This window comes from Meriones unguiculatus, chromosome 5, assembly GCF_030254825.1.
Source record: "Meriones unguiculatus strain TT.TT164.6M chromosome 5, Bangor_MerUng_6.1, whole genome shotgun sequence".
NCBI lineage: Eukaryota > Metazoa > Chordata > Mammalia > Rodentia > Muridae > Meriones > Meriones unguiculatus.
Window position 1 is genome coordinate 43945278 of NC_083353.1, and position 19865 is coordinate 43965142.

The 19865-nt window shown below is 46.8% G+C and overlaps 1 protein-coding gene and 1 long non-coding RNA gene across 2 annotated transcripts in view; one reads left to right on the forward strand and one right to left on the reverse strand.

The window, feature by feature from the left end:
• Positions 1-6054: 6054 nt before the first annotated feature.
• LOC132654225 (uncharacterized) lies at positions 6055-6906 on the reverse strand. Its single transcript, XR_009591879.1, has 2 exons — positions 6773-6906; positions 6055-6653 (listed from the first exon to the last, which is right to left on the reverse strand). It is a non-coding gene; the product is annotated as an uncharacterized LOC132654225 (long non-coding RNA).
• Positions 6789-19865, forward strand: part of Txnrd3 (thioredoxin reductase 3) — a 32108-nt gene continuing 19031 nt past the window's right edge. The window contains exons 1-6 of the mRNA XM_021662857.2: positions 6789-6947; positions 13373-13433; positions 15198-15307; positions 17780-17884; positions 18098-18170; positions 19662-19781. Of these exons, the coding sequence (XP_021518532.1) occupies positions 6789-6947; positions 13373-13433; positions 15198-15307; positions 17780-17884; positions 18098-18170; positions 19662-19781 (628 nt within the window). The remainder of the gene's footprint in view (positions 6948-13372; positions 13434-15197; positions 15308-17779; positions 17885-18097; positions 18171-19661; positions 19782-19865) is intronic.

The window sequence follows — 19865 nt, forward strand, 5'->3', positions numbered from 1 at the left end:
GTGGCTTTACAGTGTACAATTAAATAGATCTCTGTGTATTCACTGAGTTTTGCACCAATCAGGAAAATCAGCTCTCAAGTACCTTTATTGTACATTAAAAAATCAGTGCAACCAGAAGCTGTTGCTCAACTCCCCAGCACCCCCACATCCTGACTCTCCCTCTTGCTGGCCCCCAAAACCCCCATCTGCATGTGCACTGAGTATTCTTGGCTCTATAGTCTGATATTAATATATTTCCTTTCGACTAATTAAGAACTTACAAGGGATAAGAGGGGATTAATTAGGCCATATCCATCCTAAGAGGCACATACAGAAGAAAAGGACAAGTAGGAAGGGAAAGGAATGGTGTTACAGTTTCGAGCTTAAACGTACCTCAAAGGCCGGGTCCTGGAGGCTTGTTCCTCAGCCCTACTGAGAGATGGAGGAATCTTTAGGAGGTAAGACCTGGTGGAAAGAAATTAAGTCATTGAAGACATACCTAATTGGGGGAGGGATTTGGACCCTTAACCCTTTCCCTTGTCTCTTGGCTCCATTTCACTTTAGTTTTTTTTTTAAATTCAAATTTATTTACACTTTTTTTTTTTTTTAAAGCCAATGTGCCCACTGGCTTAAAAAGAAAATGTTGAAGTATTTACTTTTATTCATAGCTGTGATCAAACACTTGACAAAAGCAACTTAAGGAAGGAAGGGCTTCTTTTGGCTCAGTCTTAGGGTGTAACGGTCATGGCTGGAGGGCGCCATGACAGGAGTGTGAGGCAGCTGGTCACATACCCACATTCAGGAAGCAGAAGAAGACCTAAACGCTGGTGCTCTCTCACTTTCTCTGTTTTGTTCAGTCCAGGACCCCAGACCATGGAATAGCAATGCCCACAGTGGAGGTGGCTCTTCCCACCTCAGTAGACACAGCCTAGATGCTCCCTCAGCAACCTGCCCAGAGGAGTGTTTCCCACGTGACTCTAGGTCCCGTCAGGCTAACAACTTTCATCATGATTGCAGCTCTGTGTCTCCTATTGTTTAAAGCCTTGTAAGGACAGCTCACCACACAGGACAATGTTTTTCCAGAGTTGGGATGACCCTTGCCTCACAGTTGCATTTGTTTTTGACTCTTTCATGAACTGAATGAGACTGTTGAGGAAAACTCATGAAGGCGTGCTATTGCCTAGCAGGTGTTTATGTTATAAAAGAAAACAAACCATAAAAGCAGCTTGAGAAATGGGGGTGGGCGAACCACACAAAATGATCATGAGGAACAAAGAAATTAACAGGACGAAGAAGACACTCATGGTTTTGAAAGACAGCCATGTGGATTTCATGAGGAGAGTGGAAACTCTGACAAGCAGACAACTCTGGTAGAAACAATTCCACAGATAGCATTAGCCTTTTGTGATTGTAACTGTGACAAAACACCTGAGATGATTGACTTAATGGAGGGAATATGTATTTTGGCTCATGGTTGCTGAGGCTTCAGTCTGCTGGCTTGGTTCTTGTGCCATGGTGAGGCAGAACCTCAGGAGGGGAATGTAAGATGGAGCAAAGCCACTCACATTATGGTAGCCAGGAAGGGGACTGGGGGAGAGGGAGGAGGTGGGAATGAACAGAAGAAAGGGCGGGAGAGGGGGAAGGAGACAGGCGAAGGGAAGGGAGGAGAGTGAGAGGGATGCTGGGACCAGACACATCTTTCAAAGGCACATCCCCAGTGACCTACTCCCCCCACCAGGTGCCGCTTTCTTAATACCTCATTCAGCGTGAGCTCGTCAATCAGTTGAGCCACTGAATAGGTTGGAATACTTGCCACCTGGACTGCAGTCCAGCAAACCATTGAGCCAACAGCACCACTAGATGGGGGAATAAGTCTTCAACACAGGAGTCTTTGTATGTGTGTGTGTGTGTGTGTGTCTGTGTGTGTGTGTGGTGGGGACACAGCACTGTATATACAAACCACAACAGAGACTAGCGACAAGACCGAAGTAACAAGAAGAATGGGGACACCCCTCTCATTGTGTCCCCTTCCTTCCTTGCTTTCCCCAAACCCTGACCCCTGTTCAGCTCTCAGGGCCACCGTTGTTCTGCTGCCTCACTTTGCTCCCTGACTTCCTTGCATTAGTTTCTCATTTATTTCCTGGAGACTGCATGACAGCCTCAGGCCTCGGCCATCAGACCCTGTTTGCCCTGTTAGCATTAATTTTTCTCTCACTGCCGCTCACTTTTGGATCTCCTGAGGTTCCCAGCTGCTCTGCCTTTGCTTGGGTTGTGATGGCCTCTTGGGACTATGAAGTCAGCCTTCAGTATAGGCTTCTCTCTTAAGAGCTCTGGCTCCTGAAGATGGGCTCTGACATTAAGCCTGTGTCCTAACATGATCCTGGCTGGTCAGCAAGCGTTCAAGGACTAAAAGCATGACAGGGGTCATACAGGCCCTGGGCAGGGGTGGGGGTGTGGGGTAGCTCCCTGCCTAGTTTGTTCTAAATAAGATAAGAAGGAAAAGGATTTGAGATCCTGACCTTTCATATAGGAATGGGAGGGGAAGCGAAGTCGCCTGACTTCAGTACTATATGTGCTGCTGATTTGTGACTTGGGTAAATCACCCCATAAATGTCACAGCTTTCCTGCTGTGAGCCAGGCCCTGTGCTCGACTGTAAATAGCTAGGGCTGTGAGCCTAATGGTGACGAAGTCCCTCCACGTGGAGCTCACACGGTAAAGGGGCTGGGGCAGACAGTAAAGAGCAAACCATTAAGAGCAAAGCCACCATGGTGGAGCACTGCCATCCAGCACGTGGGAGGTTAAAGCAGGAGGATGGGGAGGTCAAGCTCATTGTTGGCTACCTAGTAATGTTAAGTTCAGCCCCAGCTACTGTACTATCATAGTTCTCTGAGGGAACAGAACTGATGAAGAAAGATGATGGATAGGTAGGTAGATGAGAGGCATGTTGAATGGGGATGTGTTAGAGTCGCTAATTGGCTGTGGTCTGAGTAGTTCAACAGTGGCTGTCTGCAGACACAAAGGCCAACAATCCTGTAGCTGTTCAGCCCACGAGGTCTCAGCAGTTCTAGCCTGGCACTGGAGTCCTAGAGAGCCGGTGTCTTAGTTAGAGTTCTATTGCTGTCAAGAGGCACCATGACCAAGGCAACTCTTATAAAGGGAAACATTAATATGGCCGGTGTAGTTTCGGAGGTATAGTCCATTATCGTCACGGCGGCAAGCATGGCAACTTGTAGCCAGACAGACTTGGTGCTCGAGGAGCTGAGAGCTCTACACCTTGATCCAAGGCAGCAGAAGGGGACTGTCCCACTGGGCTTAGTTGGAGCACAGGAGACTTCAAAGCCCACCCCTATAGTGCCACACTTCTTCCAACGAGGGCACGCCTACTCCAACAAGGCCACACCTTCTAATAGTGCCACTTCCTACGGAACAAGCATTCAAATACATAAACCTATGGGGGTCACACCCATTCAAACTACCATAGCTGGTTATCTTTAGCCTACCTATTAATCTTAAAGAAGTTAGCTCTAAAACCGGCAAATCTTTGCCTCAGCAGCAGGACCTGTGGACTTGCCAGAGTGAGGGCAGGCAGGTGAAATGCATTTTTTTTTTTCCCCTCTGTGTCCTTTTATCTGGGCTACCATCAGAAGGGCTGGACCAGACTGAGAGTGGTTCTTCCTGCTTCAGATACTAAGATCATGAAAACCGGAGGGCCCAGCAGCTTGGGTGTTTATCATCTCAGATGTAGTCAAGCTGACAGCCCGTATCAGCCATCATAGCCTAGTAAGGAGCTCAGCCTCAAATCCAACAGTTAACTGGAGCATTCCCATCAACTGCCTGGATCCTTACACTCTACCCAGACAGACCTCATGAACAGGCAAAGAGAAGCTCTCCCCATGCTGTGTAGGAAAGCGGTGGCAGTTAGGCTGGTGGGAGCAGCAGCAGGTGGCACCTCCCAGTGTCACATTCCTCCTACAGGCCACCAGTACTGAAACCCTCGTGGGCTGTGTAGAAGTTTGATGGGATACACAGGGCAACATGCTTGCACGTGCTGTGTGTTCAAAACCAAGGCTTTCCCTCTCTGAGGTCAGATAACACAAGACTGGCAAGGCCTGCTTAGCAGAATCACCTTGGATATTATGTTTTGATTTTGAATTGGTTGTTGGGCTTTCAGAAACTTTGTATTAATTTTGGTTTTGTTTTGTGTGTGTGTGTGAGAGAGAGAGAGAGAGAGAGAGAGAGAGAGAGAGAGAGAGATGCATGGTGCATGTATGTGCATCAAGAGCCCATGGAGGGCAGAAGTGGTGTCATACCTACTGGAACTGGAGCTTCGGAAAGTTGGAAGCCACCGTGTAATGGTGGGAACCAAACCCAGGTCCTCTGAAAAATGCAGTAAGAGCTCCTAACCACCAAGCATCTTTCCAGCCCCTTCAGAAACCTTTTACAAACCGGGCATGGTGGTGCACACCTGTAATCCCAGCACTCGGGAAGGCAGAGGCAGGCAGATCTCTGTTAGTTTGAGGCCAGTCTGGTCTACAAAGTGAGTCTAGGACAGCCAAGAAAGAGAGAAAGAAAGAGAGAGAGAGAGAGAGAGAGAGAGAGAGAGAGAGAGAGAGAGCCCATGGGTTTTGGCCCACGAGCACTGCCTGAAATGCCTGGCCTCATGAGACTATGGAATGTTGTGCATTGCAGTGTTCTTAAGTCTACAACAAATTTTTCTGTTGCTATAAAAATGACTGATTTAATTACAGAAAACAAAGATTTTTAAAATTTTCCTCTCAGCATTTCTCAACATGTAAGGAACAAATTAGTATATATTTAGCTTTGTATTGTATCAGAATGTTTGATTTCAAAAAAATTGCTATTTGAGCTGCATACTTAAGTTTCATTAAAAAATTGTTAAATGAATGTTGGCTTGGGATTAGAGCTGAATTTCCAACCATTTCTGAGATAGCTCTAAACACTCTTTGTATTTATGCTAAGCAATTCTCAGCATTGACAATTATAAAATTGAAATATTGATCAATTATGAAAAACACTGACAATGTTGTACCTTCTATGATATCAAAATTTCAGCCAAGATTTGTTTTATGTAAAAATAAACAAACCCATCCACCTCATTAGAATGCAAATTTTTTGTCTCCTTTTTAATACAGAGTGAAATTATACGGATACCTAATGTTTTCTTTAAAAATAAAATTCATTATGATTTATTACCAGTAAATATTATTTGTGTATCAATTTAATGTACATATATACTTAAGATCAAGTGAAATTGTTCAGGTTAAAAGGGGTTGCAAGTGAAAAAAGCTTGTGCCTTTGCACGGTATTTAGCGTTCAGAGGCTGGTGATAGCAAGGCTGGCACACAGGTTTTAAGCAGACCTGACTGAAGCCCCACCTTCAACTGGGGCAAACAGCTACGTTTGTACTGTTCTCTCAAGGCCGCTGGGGAGCGAGTATCCCAGACCACAGGCGCTAAGGGCAGTCTAGCTAACTGATTAGCAACTGCTAATTAGAGTCAAAGTTTTAGCTTATTTACAGGAAGATGAACTTCAGGAGGAATACTTACAGTAATAACTTTATAACTTGAGCCTGGGGAGAGGACTTAGCTGGATAAAATGTTTGCAGACCACGTGCACAGGGCTAACAAGATAGCCTGCCTGCCTTCTTTCCAAATAGTTCCTTTGTTGGGGATGGGTTGAGATTACTATGTGCTTCAGCTACTTTCTGTTGAGTCCCCAGTCACAGTCCATCACTTGGGAAAGTTGGAAAACTCAAGAAAGAGCAGAGGTGGATGATGGAGGAATGCTGCACACTGACTTGCTCAGCATGCTTTCTAATGACCTAGGGCCACCTGCTCAAGGGTGGCTACACATCCCTTGGGCTGGACGCTGCCACATCAATCATTAATCAAAATATTCTATAGGTTTGCCTGCAGGCCAAACTGAAGACAACGTTTTCTCAGCTGAGTTTCTGTCTTTCCAGGTGACTCTAGCTTGCCCCAAGTTGACAAAAACTAACCAGCACATTCTGTCACAGTGGTGTGGGATGGTAGGAACCTCATATTAAAACTGAATTGTAACGGGAAAGTGATTTTTTTTTTTATTCGGCAAACTTTAAAAAACAAACAAACCGGTATTTCTAGATACGTCATAAATATGACATGTCTAAACAGTCATATTCCCCAAAATAAAGTTAAGACATCTATCCTCCCTAAAAGCATCTCTTTGGAGGCTGGCGGGGAATCAGCAGCGGAAGGTAGTACAGAGAGGCCTCTGGGCGGCAGAAGCTGCAGTAAAATGATAATGAAAACAATAATTACAAGAACAGCAGAGCGTACAAGCTTTCAAAGGTAGGCACCGCATCTTTGAAAATGGTGAGTGACTACTACTCTCCACATTGCTGGGAGGCAGACTGCCTAGTCTCCAGCACTCGGGGCTGCCCTAAGGGGACTTAGCGTGGCCCCGCTGAGGCCTTGGAGGTGGGGCGAAGCTGCTCCGGGGGCGTGGCCGGCCAATAGGCGGGTCCTCCCTGCAGGTCGCGCGGTCGGAGGCGTGGCTCCGTAGCTGTCCCCCGTGCCCCGGCGGCCAGTGCGCAGCGTTCTCAAGTTCTCAGCGGCGTCGACGGCTTCGTCCCCTGGGCGGCCGCCCGTCCCGATTCCTGAGGAGGCCCGGCCTGGCCGGGAACGACAGCTAAGCCCTGGAGCACCCGCCGTCCCCGCCAGCGCCTTCTCGGGCGCAGACGTCGCCCGGGCTGGGAAAGGCTGGGGTCGTCCCTAACCGCCGCCTGGTTACCGTCCGCGGCGGTCCCATGTCGTCGCCACCCGGCCGCCGCGTCCGCCTGTCGTCTCCCGGCACCAGTCACCAGACCTCTGAGGCCCGCGAGGAGGTGCGGCGCCGCCTGCGGGACCTCATCGATGGCAACCGGGTGATGATCTTCAGTAAGAGCTACTGTCCACACAGCACGCGGGTAGGCGGGGCCGGCCGCAGCTGAGCTGTGGGGCGGGGCCTGATGGGCAAGGTCTAAGCCGTTCCTGGTGGGAGGAGCGAAGTGAAGGTGAGGCCGGGACCCGGTGGGCGGGGTGAGGAGGAGCTTAGATGAAGGGGCTAGGCCTGTTCCGTGAGCGAGAGTGGGACTGACGGGGGTGGGGAAGGGCGGAGCTCTCCCAGTGGGCGGGGCTAAGCCGACGCTCAGTAGTTGGCACCTTGTGGGCGGGGCCTGAGCTTGGTGGGTGGGGCGAGGTGGAGGGCCGTGAGGGCGCTTGATGGGCGGAGCCAGAGTGGGCATCTGGGCGGTACTTATTGGGCGGGGAAGAAGGCGTGGTTTAGTGGGACGTGACTTGGTGGGCGGGGCTCTCAGTGGGCCGTACCGGGCTCTGGGTGGAGCTTAGTGGGCGGTCTGTTCTGAGAAGAGGTTGTGCAGGGCCAGGGGTGGGCGGAGTGTGGAGCTCTCTAGGCTTGCTTCCCGGGGGCTAGGTTTCCTCTTTCTCTCTCTCTCCCTTTCTCTGTGTAGCCTTGGCTGTTCTGGACTTACTCTGTAGACTAGGCGGGCGTCGGACTCAAAGAGATCTGCCTGCCTCTGCCTCCCAGAGTGCTGGGATTGCAGGCGCGCACCACCTGGTTTCTAAGCTCATCGGGTCCCAGGCGGCAGCCACCTAGTGAAACGCTTGTCTTTCAGCCTGCTGTGGGCTTAAGTTTATCAAGACTTAAAAATGAAAACGTTTAAAATTGTTGTCTTACTAAAAGGGAAGTGAGAAGGATGGTGAGGGTCACTGAAGCCGGATCCAGGTTCTTGTTAAGTAGCATGTTCGGCTCCTTGGCCAACTTTCAGAACTAAGTGGGGCCTTGACTTCCACTTGTAAGATGAAGGTAGAGGAGAGTGTAAAAACCGTGGAAATCATGGCTAGTTTAAGCTCTGCTGCACACTCCGTAACTGGGGACCGGGTGGGCTTTCAGCACTGTTTCCATATTATGAGTTAAAAAATAATTCTCATGGCAACAAAGCTTTGGAAGGAAGAAGCAAGATGGGGCTCTTGAATATACTGATGTTTACCTAACATTATCAGAAAGTTGGAACAGTAAGGGCCAGGTGTGGAACTTAGCAGGAGCAAGGCCCAGGGTTCCATTTCCAGCATTTTAAAAAAAAAAAAAAAAAAAAAAAGATGCTGAGGCGGAAGGATCATGCACTGAAGGCCAGGTTGGGCTGCTCTAAGAGTGGCTGTCATAAGAAACACAACGAAGTGTTGCGAGCTCTAGGACCAAGTTCAATCCTCAGAGCTCATATAAAACTGATGGCATAGTGGAGTGCACCTCACCTCAGCGCTTAGAAGGCAGGTAAGTCCAGACTACCGAACCTGTGTGCTTCAGGTCAAAAAGAGAACTTATTGAAAAGAAAGTGGACAGAAAGACCATCTTCTGGGAATGACACCCGAGGTTGTCCTCTGGCTCCACAGCTGCCAGCGTACCTGCATGCAAAGACACACACACACATGCTTTAACAAAAAGATGTATTTATTTTAAACTAATGAAATGACACTAGCAGCGTGGAGATTCCTGGATGCTCCCTCCCTCCCCACAGGGTTAACCACCTGCCTGACTCTTCCCTGAAGTCACCAGATGCTTACACATCATGAACAGTGCTTCCTTTTAGCTTGCATGGGCCTTTATGTGAGTAGAACATTGTTTTACAAGTGTTCCCTCAGCAGTTTTCCTTAGAGACTCATGCATGTTAGTACCTGTCGCTCTGCCTCATCACTTCTCACTGCTGTGGTGTTCCCTAGGCTAGCATTGAACTTGTGATCCTCCTGCCTCAGCCTCTCAAGTGTTGGGATTACAGGTGTGTACCACAACTGGCTTAATATTTTGATCTTAAAAACAATACGGTGAGGTGTCTGTCTTTGGTCATATCTGGAACCACACCCCTGACCCACTTAGCTAATTGCTTTTGAGCCATACTTGATCTTTGCCAGAAAGCCCAGAGGTGACGGGTGTCTCTGAGCTGATTGATCGTGGGATCAATCACAGTGGCAGGGCGTCTCAAGTGGTTACTCTAATTTGGCCTCTGCTAGTGAGCATGTCACAGTTCTTGCTCTACAGCCTTGCTGACAGCTGCTGTGTTTCACTTTTGAATTCTGCATTTTGATTCCAGCATTATTCTGGTAGAACATGCTCCTTTGTTGAATTTTTTATTTCCCTAATGAAGTCCATGTGTCTGTGGCTCCCTTGAGTTTCCTCGTGTGACCCTTTAAGACCATTTCTTCTTGTTTTTCTTTTGTTGTGCTGCTTTATAGATTTTCTTTATGTATTATACATACTAATCCTTTGATTATAGGTTGGGAAATTTCCTAGACTCTTGTTATTGGGTCTTTTGGTAACTGAGGTTTGTGAGTGTTACATGATGAGACCTGTCCCATTTTCCTTTCCTTTAATGGTGTATGGTTTTCAAGTCTCTTTTAGGACCTCTGCCTTATTCTTTGCAGTTATAAACACACTCTTCTGATTTGGCTCCTGCAAGTTTTGTGGCATGATTTCCTCATTTGTTCTCTTTAATCCACTGGGAGTTGGTATGGTGATGCCCAGTCTGTTTTGTTTATGACGTGGCTGCTCCTGTCTTATACACTGGGGAGTCCATCCTTTCCACTGATGGATCATTACATGCGCTGGTCTTTTTTGGGGTGTGTGTGTGAGTGTGTGTTGGTTGGTTGGCTTATAGCGTGGAGCAAAGCACTTCTTGAGGCAGGCTCTCTTACCAGCCCAAACTGGCCTAGAAGTCTCCAGCCTTCCCTGCTTCGATTTGGATTGTAGGTCTTCCAACGCATTCTTGGGTACATGCTAGAGGCCTATCTTTTGGCGACCGTTCACTAGCTGAGTTTGTGGTGGTTTGTTCATGGGCCTGTTAAATGTATCCCCCACAAACCATTGCCGTTTTCACACATGGTCCCTACAGAATCAGGCAGAAAGATTCGTCCCTTCACTGAAGTGGTAATGCCGTTTAACAAGCATTAGTTATAGGGCACTTAGCGCTGTAGAGACATGAACATGGATGGGTCTGGCTCCTCAGAACTCAGAATAGCTGAGCTGTCACCAGCCATGTCTCATGTACAGAAATAAAAAGCTTGTGACAAACAAGGGCTGTGGCAATGAGGGATAAAACAGTAACTATTCAGATGGTGGACAGGTGGGCTTGTCCGCTTACGGTAAAGAGGAGGTCTGCCTGTGAAGGAATGCACTTGACATAGTAATGGATGCATGCAAAGGCAGGGGAGGACAAAAGGTAGAAAGTGTGGCCCATATAAGAAATAAAAATTTGGGTGGGAGTTTAAATTCCTGGCTGGAATTTAACTTCAAAAGTTTAAGCGTATCATGATGTTTTACTGAAAAGTGTGGACTTAAGAATATGGTAAAGAAATGTTACCCCAGAGCTGAAAGGATCTGACCTGGCCACCGTGCAAAACCTAGTAAACTGTGGAGACAGATGGATTCATAGGTAAATTGTAGTTATAGGGTATGTTCAGGATGTACAAACTAAATCAGGGCAAAACACCTTGTCTATCTGTCTGTCTGTCTATCCATCCATCCATCCATCCATCCACCCACATTTGTCCCATCAGTTGAATAAGGGCCAAAAACATTAAGTGTGGGGAGCAGAGGAAGCCCTGAATGAGTGAAGTCCTGAATGAATGTTTGCTGTTGACATGGGCAACAGGCATATCAAGAACTCTAAGCCTCAAACCCATGGGAAAATGGCAAAGCCTTCCCCAGGCTATGCACAGGGAAATGACAAGCTCCTCTCCTACCCCCGACCCCAGCCTGAGTGCTAATGTAGATGTGTGTGCATAAAATGTCCGTCATAGCTTCCCTTTTCTACCCTCTTTTCTACAGCCTTGAACACTGCTTCCCTCCAGGTACTACTCCACCAAGATTAGCTAAACCTGCCTCTTTGGTTCACCTGTATACCATAAGCCCTGCCTTCTTGTTTCAGCTCTATGCAATAGCTTTGTCTGCTATCCCCCCTCCTCCCCCCTCCCTTCAGCTCTATATGATAAAATGCTTGGTGGTGGGATGCTGAGGTTTCTCCATCCAAGGCTCCAGACCACCAGTTCTGTTTGTGTGTATGTCTTTTCTTCACTCCCTTGCCCTTGCCATCCAGAGTCAGGCAGTTGGAGTTGTGTGTAAGGACTCAGCAAATAGACAGAGCCACATTGTTAGCCACCATCATCACAGTCCTTCTCCAGAACTTTCAATCTGAAATTCTAAACCCATCAACACAGTAACTAATGTTTACACCTTCCCAGCCCTCACTAAGCACCTCAGCAAAAGGTGAGTTTGACGGCCTTTCGCTTCTGGCTTTTTTTTTTTTTTTCTTAGTGTAATGTCTTCACGGCTTGTCCATCCTATACTGTGAGCTGTAATTTTCCTTGTTCTTAAGGGTAAATAATAAGGCATTGTGTGTGCATGTGTGCATGTGTACCTATCAATCCAGGCACCAGTTGATACTTGCCTTGCTTTCGGCTGTGGTGAGTGAACAATCAATCGCCTGTTTCAGATAATCTTTAATTGCATTTTTTTCTGAGGAATGATTGTCCTTTTTCACAGTGGCTTTCCTCATTCACTGGCACATTAGCATGACCTTCTAATGTGGTGGTTCTCAACCTAGGGGTCAAGACCCCTCAGGAGGAGCTGTCGAAAGACCCTTTTCACAGGGGTTGCCTAAGACCATTGGAAAACACCGATATTTTCATTATGACAGTTATGAAGTGACAATGAAAATAAGTTTATGGTGGTGGTGGGGGGTCACCACAACATGAGGAGCTGTATTAAAGGGTCAAAGCATTAGGAAGGTTGAGAACCACTGCTCTAAAGGTTTGTGGCTTGTTTGCCTCTCATTTCTTGTCTGGTTGTCCATGTCCATTCTCTTTGAGCTGTAACTTCCCCACAGCTCGTTTCAAAAGAAGTCACCCAGGAACTCTCTGCTCTTGTGGCCTGCTTTTCCCCTTCCAACACCCTTGCATGATGCTCCTGAGTTGGAGGTGGGGATAGTGACCTAATTCTCAGTAGGTGACACACGGGCTTCATGAGCAGGCCTCTTAATGGGCCTGCAGCCTCTGGTCTTCTTAGTTCACCTTTCTCTTTCTGGGACTTGGCCTTACACAGGGAGCATGATCAGGACCCTAGCATTTTCCACCAGCCATCTTTGTAGAGAGTTTGACCTTAAACAGGATTGAGTGGAGGAAGGGAACCCTGATTTTGAAGCTTCTGTGACTCAGAGCTGGGGTGGAGCTGAGGGATGCTGGTAACCTGCCATTTGAGGAGATACTATTTTGGGTCCACACTCACTTGAAGTAGAGCTCTTGCCAGGAGAGGCAGGGGCAGGGCCAGGCTCCAGGGCTACATACTCTGCTTTTCCTGAGACTTGAGGAAGTTTTCTGGAATAAATGTTCGTTTGCTGAATGCTCTTTGGGGATTTCCAAAACTTGAAAGGGTTACTCTTAGATAATTATCATGGTTACATATGTGTCATCAAGTCTGCTCAGGCCTTGGAGCCTCTGGGTTTTATCTTAAGGGTGGAGTGCATATTGAAGGGTGGTGTCATAAAATGGCTATGAAAAGACCAGTGGCTGCTGTTGGGAGAACTGGAGGAGATAAAGCTGATGGCAGCAAGAACACTTGAGATAGAGTTACTGTTGGGAACTAGAAAGTGGAACTTAGACTTAGCCATTGCTGTCATTGGGTGGGTGGCGGGCAGGTGACCTGGAAGACATGTGGAAGGCAAGTGTTCTAGTGAAACCTAGCCAGAGCTTTCACAGTGCTTACAGGGCAGATTCAATGCTGTGCAACTCATGAGCTCTGGGCGATGCCCACACTGTGGTCTCTCGTCTTGTCTGAGTAGCCAGACGCTGGAGTGTTTTGATGGGCAGCTGGCAAATGGCCAGTAGTTAAACTTTCACCATGCTCCAGAGGGCATGGTGAGGGCAAACTTTTCCTGCTCTAGAGGGTGGGGAGTATGTCTGGTTCAATGTTGCATCTTGTGGCTTGGGAACCATGGTTGGTGGTTAATTTAGTTGGATGAACTTAGTGGCTGTTGAGAGGAAGCATGGAAAGAGGAAATGGTATGGTTGAAGATTTGCACTGAGGCATGTCACCCATAGGAGCGCCAGGAACCTGTCCTGAGCCAGAAAAGAGATCTGGACAGAAAAGTTGATTAGGAGTCATAAGGAGGCAAAGAGTGAAAGAATAGAGGTGACAGACTGGGTTATTCTGGGGAAGTATACAGGAAAATATGAGAAAACTCATGTCCCTGTGTTGGACATCTCTTAACTCCATATGTCACATGAGCATCTTTCACAGCTGCTGAACCTTTTGCGAGTGTGAAGCTCACGAGGGCTTCTCTTATAGGTTAAGGAACTCTTTTCTTCCATGGGAGTGGACTATAACATCCTGGAACTTGATCAAGTTGGTGAGTAGCCATCAGCGCATGCTGCTTTTTGCAGTCCTGCCAACGTGACTGTTCTTCCCACTTACTTTGCTCCAGTCTGTATTTTCATGTCTTGCTGTCAAATGAGCCCTTTTTGTATATTCAACTACAAAGAAGAGGAACCTTCATATGACAACAATTGGATAAAGATTTTCCATGGTTAAGGTGGGCATGGGAGGACCTGTGGGCTGCTGACTTTAAAGTGTTTGAGGCATTGCACACTTGTCTGCTAGCATTCTAAGAACTAGAATAAGTTGTTATAACAAAAGGAATCCACGTCATTTCCTATTGTGGGACTTTCAAGGACCTGCCTGCAATATCAATAAGGCAAGGAGATTTCTAATATAGTTTAAAGCTTTTGGCCTTTCACTGGGACAGTTTCCCAGCTACTTTTAACTTAACCCAACTTCCTGGCCTGTGTCCTAGAACATGGCTCAGGAGTTAGAGTCACTGTCTAGCATGTGTGAGTCCCTGGGCTTGGTTTCCCCTTGATATTTTTTAAATAGTGTTCTTAGCTTATAATTAGTTATTTTTATTACAGTCCAGTTCTATTTAAATGCTTTTGTGTGTAAGCACTGGAGGCCGATGATTATCTAAGCTCTTTACCTCCCTGCTCTGCTTCTCAATTTTTCTGCTTCACTTTTAAGTTCCGTCCTTTTATATTTCCTGCCCCAGGTATTGGCCATCAGGTCTTTATTACAACCAATCAACAGTAAGACAACACCTAATCCCACTCTTAGATTGCCTTTAGGCCCAGAAGGCTGTCTGACCTCCATGTTTCTGAGCAGTTGTGGAAGAACAAGAACTTACAAACATGAAGCTGGTGATGGGCTGTAGAAATGACAGCATCAAAATCCTCCAGCACAAATCCTCTCTGAGACACACCTTCACACAAAGTAATTTGTATACAAACTATACAAGTTCTTGGTTGTGTTACCCACAGGGAAGAACATGTTAAGTTTTCAGCTTAGTTTTGAATCTTTGTTATCCATGGGTGTGACAGTCATGGACACTTCCCATCTCCTGTTGGTTGCAGGAATTTGAGATGTAGCTAGTGACCAGAATAAAACCCAACTTTGCCTTCATGGCACTGGCTTTTCACCAAGTTGCCTTAAGAAGCAAGGTGCTCTTGGTTCTTACCAATAAGTGTCGAATCCTAAGTGTCACAGCTCAGTTGTATTTTCCTGGATGGAAGGTGAATTGCAGACCACACTCACAAAAGCTTTTAAATGTAATTATAGGAAGTGTTTTCTTATTATAACAGGTTTCACTTGGGTGTTGCTTTCTTAAAAGACACTTATTTCTTGGTCACAGCAGAGCTGTTGAGTGTGTAAAAGATAAACCAGACACTTTGTTTTGAAAGGAATCCATAGGTAGGCCATTATGTTTAAGGTGTCCGGAAGGTGTACCTGTTTTCCTATCTTGAGTCATTTTTTTTAAGATTTATTTGTTATGTATACAATGTCTATCTTCATGTAAACCTGCACGCCAGAAGAGGACACCAGATCTCATTATAGATGGTTGTGAGTCACCATGTGGTTGCTGGGAATTGAACTTGGGATCTCTAGAAGAGCAGCCAGTGCTCTTATCCTCTGAGCCACCTCTCCAGTCCCTTGAGTCAGTATTTAATGAAGTCATGGCCTTCCACAGATGTGACCTTGTAGGCAATGAGCAGTGAGCATTGTAAGGCTTGAGCTCTGCAAGGGGACCCTCTATGATATCTTCATATGCTGTTTTATTCTTTAGATGATGGGGCCAATGTTCAGGAAGTGCTAACGGAAATCAGTAACCAGAGAACGGTGCCCAATATTTTTGTGAACAAAGTGCATGTGGGCGGATGTGACCGAACTTTCCAGGTAATGATCGTCATCAGGCATGGTCTTCAACACTGTTCACACTGTAATTCAATCGGTGTCAAAGGGTAGCACCAGTGGGAAAAGCAGAGTCTGGTTACCGGGTAACTCTGAAGACTGCAAGGGAAATGAGCTTTTCCACTAACTAAATCTGAGAAGTTATACACTGCTGACTGCCAGGCATGGGAGGGCTGTTCTTGAAGTCAGTGTAACTGTGACCCTCAGAGGACTGGAACCACAACCACTCCTTTGTATGTGTATGTGGAGAGGGAGCAGATGAGGCCTGTGAAGGGTTCACATGACACAGCCAGCCTCATTAGGTGGCTCATGATGCCCACCCCTTCCTAGAGACAGATCAACTGTTAATTACCAGGAAGATAGGCTCTTCTTCAGCAGTGTAGCCGACCCAAGTTGTCTACTCTCTCATAAGCAGCCCAGTTAAACTCATGAGTTCACCAAGCTCCACCTGGCATCATATCTTTGTTGTGGCCTATCTGAGGTGAACAGAGGTTTGTTTGCATATCCTCAGGAAAAGTGACAGGTGGGTGACTGGGGCCAGGACAAGTCTCTTCCTTCTGACAGGGAGTGAAACAGGCTATTCCCCAGCAAGAAATGCTCAACACAGACGTTGTTGTTCAGGGAACTAGAACTCTTTCAAGACTGCCAATACTGAGTACAAAGCATGTGACTTTTAACTTCTCGATTCTTAGAATGTAGGAAACGCACAACAGCCATTTTGGTAGATAGTGACAAATTACAAGTGGGTGTGTATGGAACGGGGCTCAGGAGTAGAGTGGCTGTCTAGCATATGTGAGGCCCTGGGCTTGGTCTCCCCTTGATATTTCTTAAATAGCATACTTATTTTATAATTAGTTATTTTTATTACAGTCCAGTTCTGTTTAAATGCCTTATGTGTGTAAAGCACTGGTAACCAATGATTATCTAAGCACCTATCTCAAATTTCAATTAAGAACAATTTTTGGCTGGAAGGATTGTCACACTGAATGTTAATCTCTGATCCACATGGTCATGCTGGTTTTATTACATGCTACTATAATAACATGTTATTGTGCAGATGTTATGCTCCATTGTCCTGGAAGCATCCCTCCGTTGTGCAGGCGATACGTAACAGCCCCTCAGCACTCTTTCTAGCACCTGTCAGAGTGTGGCTCTGGAATCTGAGGAGGTGGACTTTCCTGAGTCACATACAATAAGGAAGACCAGGACATTTTTTTCCCAAGTTTTAAAAACCATCCCAGGTACCATTCCTCAGTGGTCACATGACCACTTAGAATCCTCCTGGTTATGTGCAGAGCACCTTGGCTACTTCCAAAGCAACCAGCTCTGTGCGGAGACAGTGTTGCTGGGTCACTTACCTGACCTCAGCCTATGAGCAGCTTCTCGTTAAGGGTCTCAAATGCAAATGAGCGAGAGACTCCAGAGCTAGCCTTCTGATCACTGGGAAAGAAACAGTGAGGTGTGTGTGACAAAGGGAGCTCCTCTCTCCCCCACCACGAGCGCAGCTATGGAATGTAGGTAGCTTTGTGAGAGATCATGAAGATAGCCACTGGTGTGGAAAAGCAAGGTTTCAAATGAAGGCTAGCCCAGAGGAACATACTTGAAAAGTAGCACTTGATCATTCCACCATGAAAAGTGGCCTTGTGTGACACTGATAGCAAGCCCTAGCCTTTTGGTCACATGGCTATCAGACTGTCTGGGTCACAGTGAACATAAGTGTGTATCTGTTGGAATAAGTTGTACTCTGCTTATAGCAGGATAGGTTCACAGTCCCAACACAAATGTTTGGCCCATTGCTCCTGAGGCTTTTATTTGCTTTTCTTCTTTCTTTTTTTGTGCCAGGAACCAAACTTGGGGCCTTGTGCTCCACCACTAAGTTAAATCCCCAGCACTGAGTATTAAAAAAAAAATTTTTTTTTTAACTTTTTAAGTGTGTGTGTATGTGAGAGAGAGGGAGGGAGAGGGAGAGAGAGAGAGACAGAGGGGGGAGACAGAGAGAGAGAGAGAGAGAGAGAGAGAGAGAGAGAGAGAGAGAGAGAGAGAGAATATGCTCTGTGTAAGCAGAGGGCCGAGATGTCAGTTCCCCTGGAGCATCAGTTACCAGCACTTGTGTGCCACCCATCATGGGTCCTAGGAACTGAACTCAGTCCTTCTGCTAGAGCAGTCTGTGCTCTTGACAGATGAGCTATCTCCAGTTTCAGAGCACTGGCTGTTCTTCCAAAGGACCTGAGTTCAATTCCCAGAAACCACCTGGTGGCTAATAACCATCTATAGTGAGATCTGGTGCTCTCTTCTGGTATGCAGGTACACATGCAGACAGAACACTGTATAAATAATAAATAAAAAAATTTTAAATCTTAAAAAAAAAAAAAAGACAGTTTCAGATTTGTTTAGTCAAAGAATCCAAAGGTTGAAAATGGAGTCATGCGGTATTCTGTCCCTTTTGGTAATCCATAGGCGCACCAGAACGGTTTACTGCAGAAGCTCCTCCAGGATGACAAGGCTAATGATTACGATCTCATCATCATCGGCGGGGGCTCTGGCGGCCTCTCTTGTGCAAAGGTGGGAACACGAGTGGGCCATTGTTGACTTTTCCAAAAGTTAACCGTAATCTTTGCCATCTAGGCTTTTATAATAACTGGTTGGGGGGTTAAAGAAAGAGTTATCTGGCAGATTTAGAGTGTTCACTTAAGGGAGAGAAATATGGGGATGACTTTGGGGGATATGGGGATGACAATGGGGGAAAGACGCCTTTCCATGTGGTTGTTTTTGTAGGAAGCTGCCAACTTGGGAAGGAAGGTCATGGTGTTAGACTTCGTGGTCCCATCGCCTCAGGGCACAACCTGGGGTAAGCTGTAGTTCCTGCTTGGCCTCTGCTCTTACAGGCAGCTTCTTTCCCGTTGTCTCTGGGCAGCCCACCCCAGACTCAGCAGGGCGAGCTGTCCATGGGTGCAGGCTCTGCAAAGGAACACGCAAACAGTTCAACTTGACAAAATTAAAGGCGGTTCCATGGCCCAGCCCCCACGCCTCTGCCATAGGTTTTACATGTATGTGCCAGTACTCTCACATTGTACATGCTGTGTCCTGGTCACTTTCAGAATCACAGCTGGGCTTGATGGCCATATAGTGGTTGACATTGTCAATCTCCACCATCATCACCCTTTGGTTGTGTGAGAAGCCCTGGACCTCTGCTGTGTACTTGCGGGCAGATAGCTCACCTTGCCATGTGATTTTTTTTTTTTTCTTATTCTTTGAAAGAAAACAGAACATACAGATTTTGTGTGGAATGTTCATTTATGCTTCCAATGCATCCTTTTGTCTCTGGTCTGCACTGGCCCACAAGCCTGACAGATGGTCAGCTCTGTTTCTCTGATTTCAGATGAGGCTTTGTCAGATTGGAGCAGTAAGGGAATAGGGAAGGGAAGCTAGGGTCCTGGCATAGTAGGCGTCATCATCTGGAAAGCCACATATGGTTGATGCCATTGTCCCTGGGTCCTGGTACTCACTCTGGCTCCTTGCCTCTTCTCATGGTCACTGCTATTGCTGGCTTTGGCTACTACTCTGTTTTTTCTTACTCTTCTGTCTAAACTATGTCATCGTTGCTCTATGGACTCTATGTCCAGCCTGACTTTGCTTTCTTGTTCCACCCAGAAACATGATAAGTAAAGTATGAAAAAAAGACATCGTTTGGAATTCAAGCTAATGCAAAGGCTTTAGCCTAGAATTCCCAGGGGGCAGCAGTGTGGCTTGCTCGTTCTTTGACTTGTCTGGGTATATACTCTTGGCCTTTTCCCTCCTCCTGCCTCTTTCTTGTTTTTCCTTCTCTCCCATGCAGGAGTGATCCTGCTAATCTGTGCACTGGAAGAGACTGCAGCTAAGAGTTCCTTACTTGGGTCCTGCCAAGGGGCACATGGGCCTGGCCTGTTCTGTGTGGTTCACATTCAGAGTAGAAGCCACCAGGCAGCTTGTGAGGCCTGACGGTTGGCTTAGAGGAGGGAGAGTTAGAGACAGGCTGGAAGCTAATGTCTAGTGTAGTGCAGTGCTTACTCATTAGCTAGGGTGGCTCTCATCCTTTGAGCATCAGACACAAGTGAAAGCTGTGGCATCTTCAGAGCTCTTCATATAGACCCTAATTTTTGCTCAGTACTGGGTCTTCACCACAGATTACAGGTTAGATAGTCAACTTAACCATTTGTGCCTCACTTGGAGGATAAAGTTTGTCCCCGCCACTGCTTGAGCTTATCTGTCTTACACGTTTTAATAACAGCACAGTGATGTGAGAAGTCTCATGCAAGCACACTTGCCACAAGGGGAACGCTGACTTGTTGCTTTCTTTTAGGCCTTGGCGGCACGTGTGTGAATGTGGGCTGCATTCCTAAGAAGCTGATGCACCAGGCCGCCCTCCTGGGGCAGGCCTTGAAGGACTCGAGGAAATACGGCTGGGACTATAACCAGCAGGGTGAGTGGGGGCTGGAGAACCCCCACAGGCTCAGTCCATGGCTCTGCAGTTGCTTCTGACTACGCTCAGTCAGCATTCCTTAGG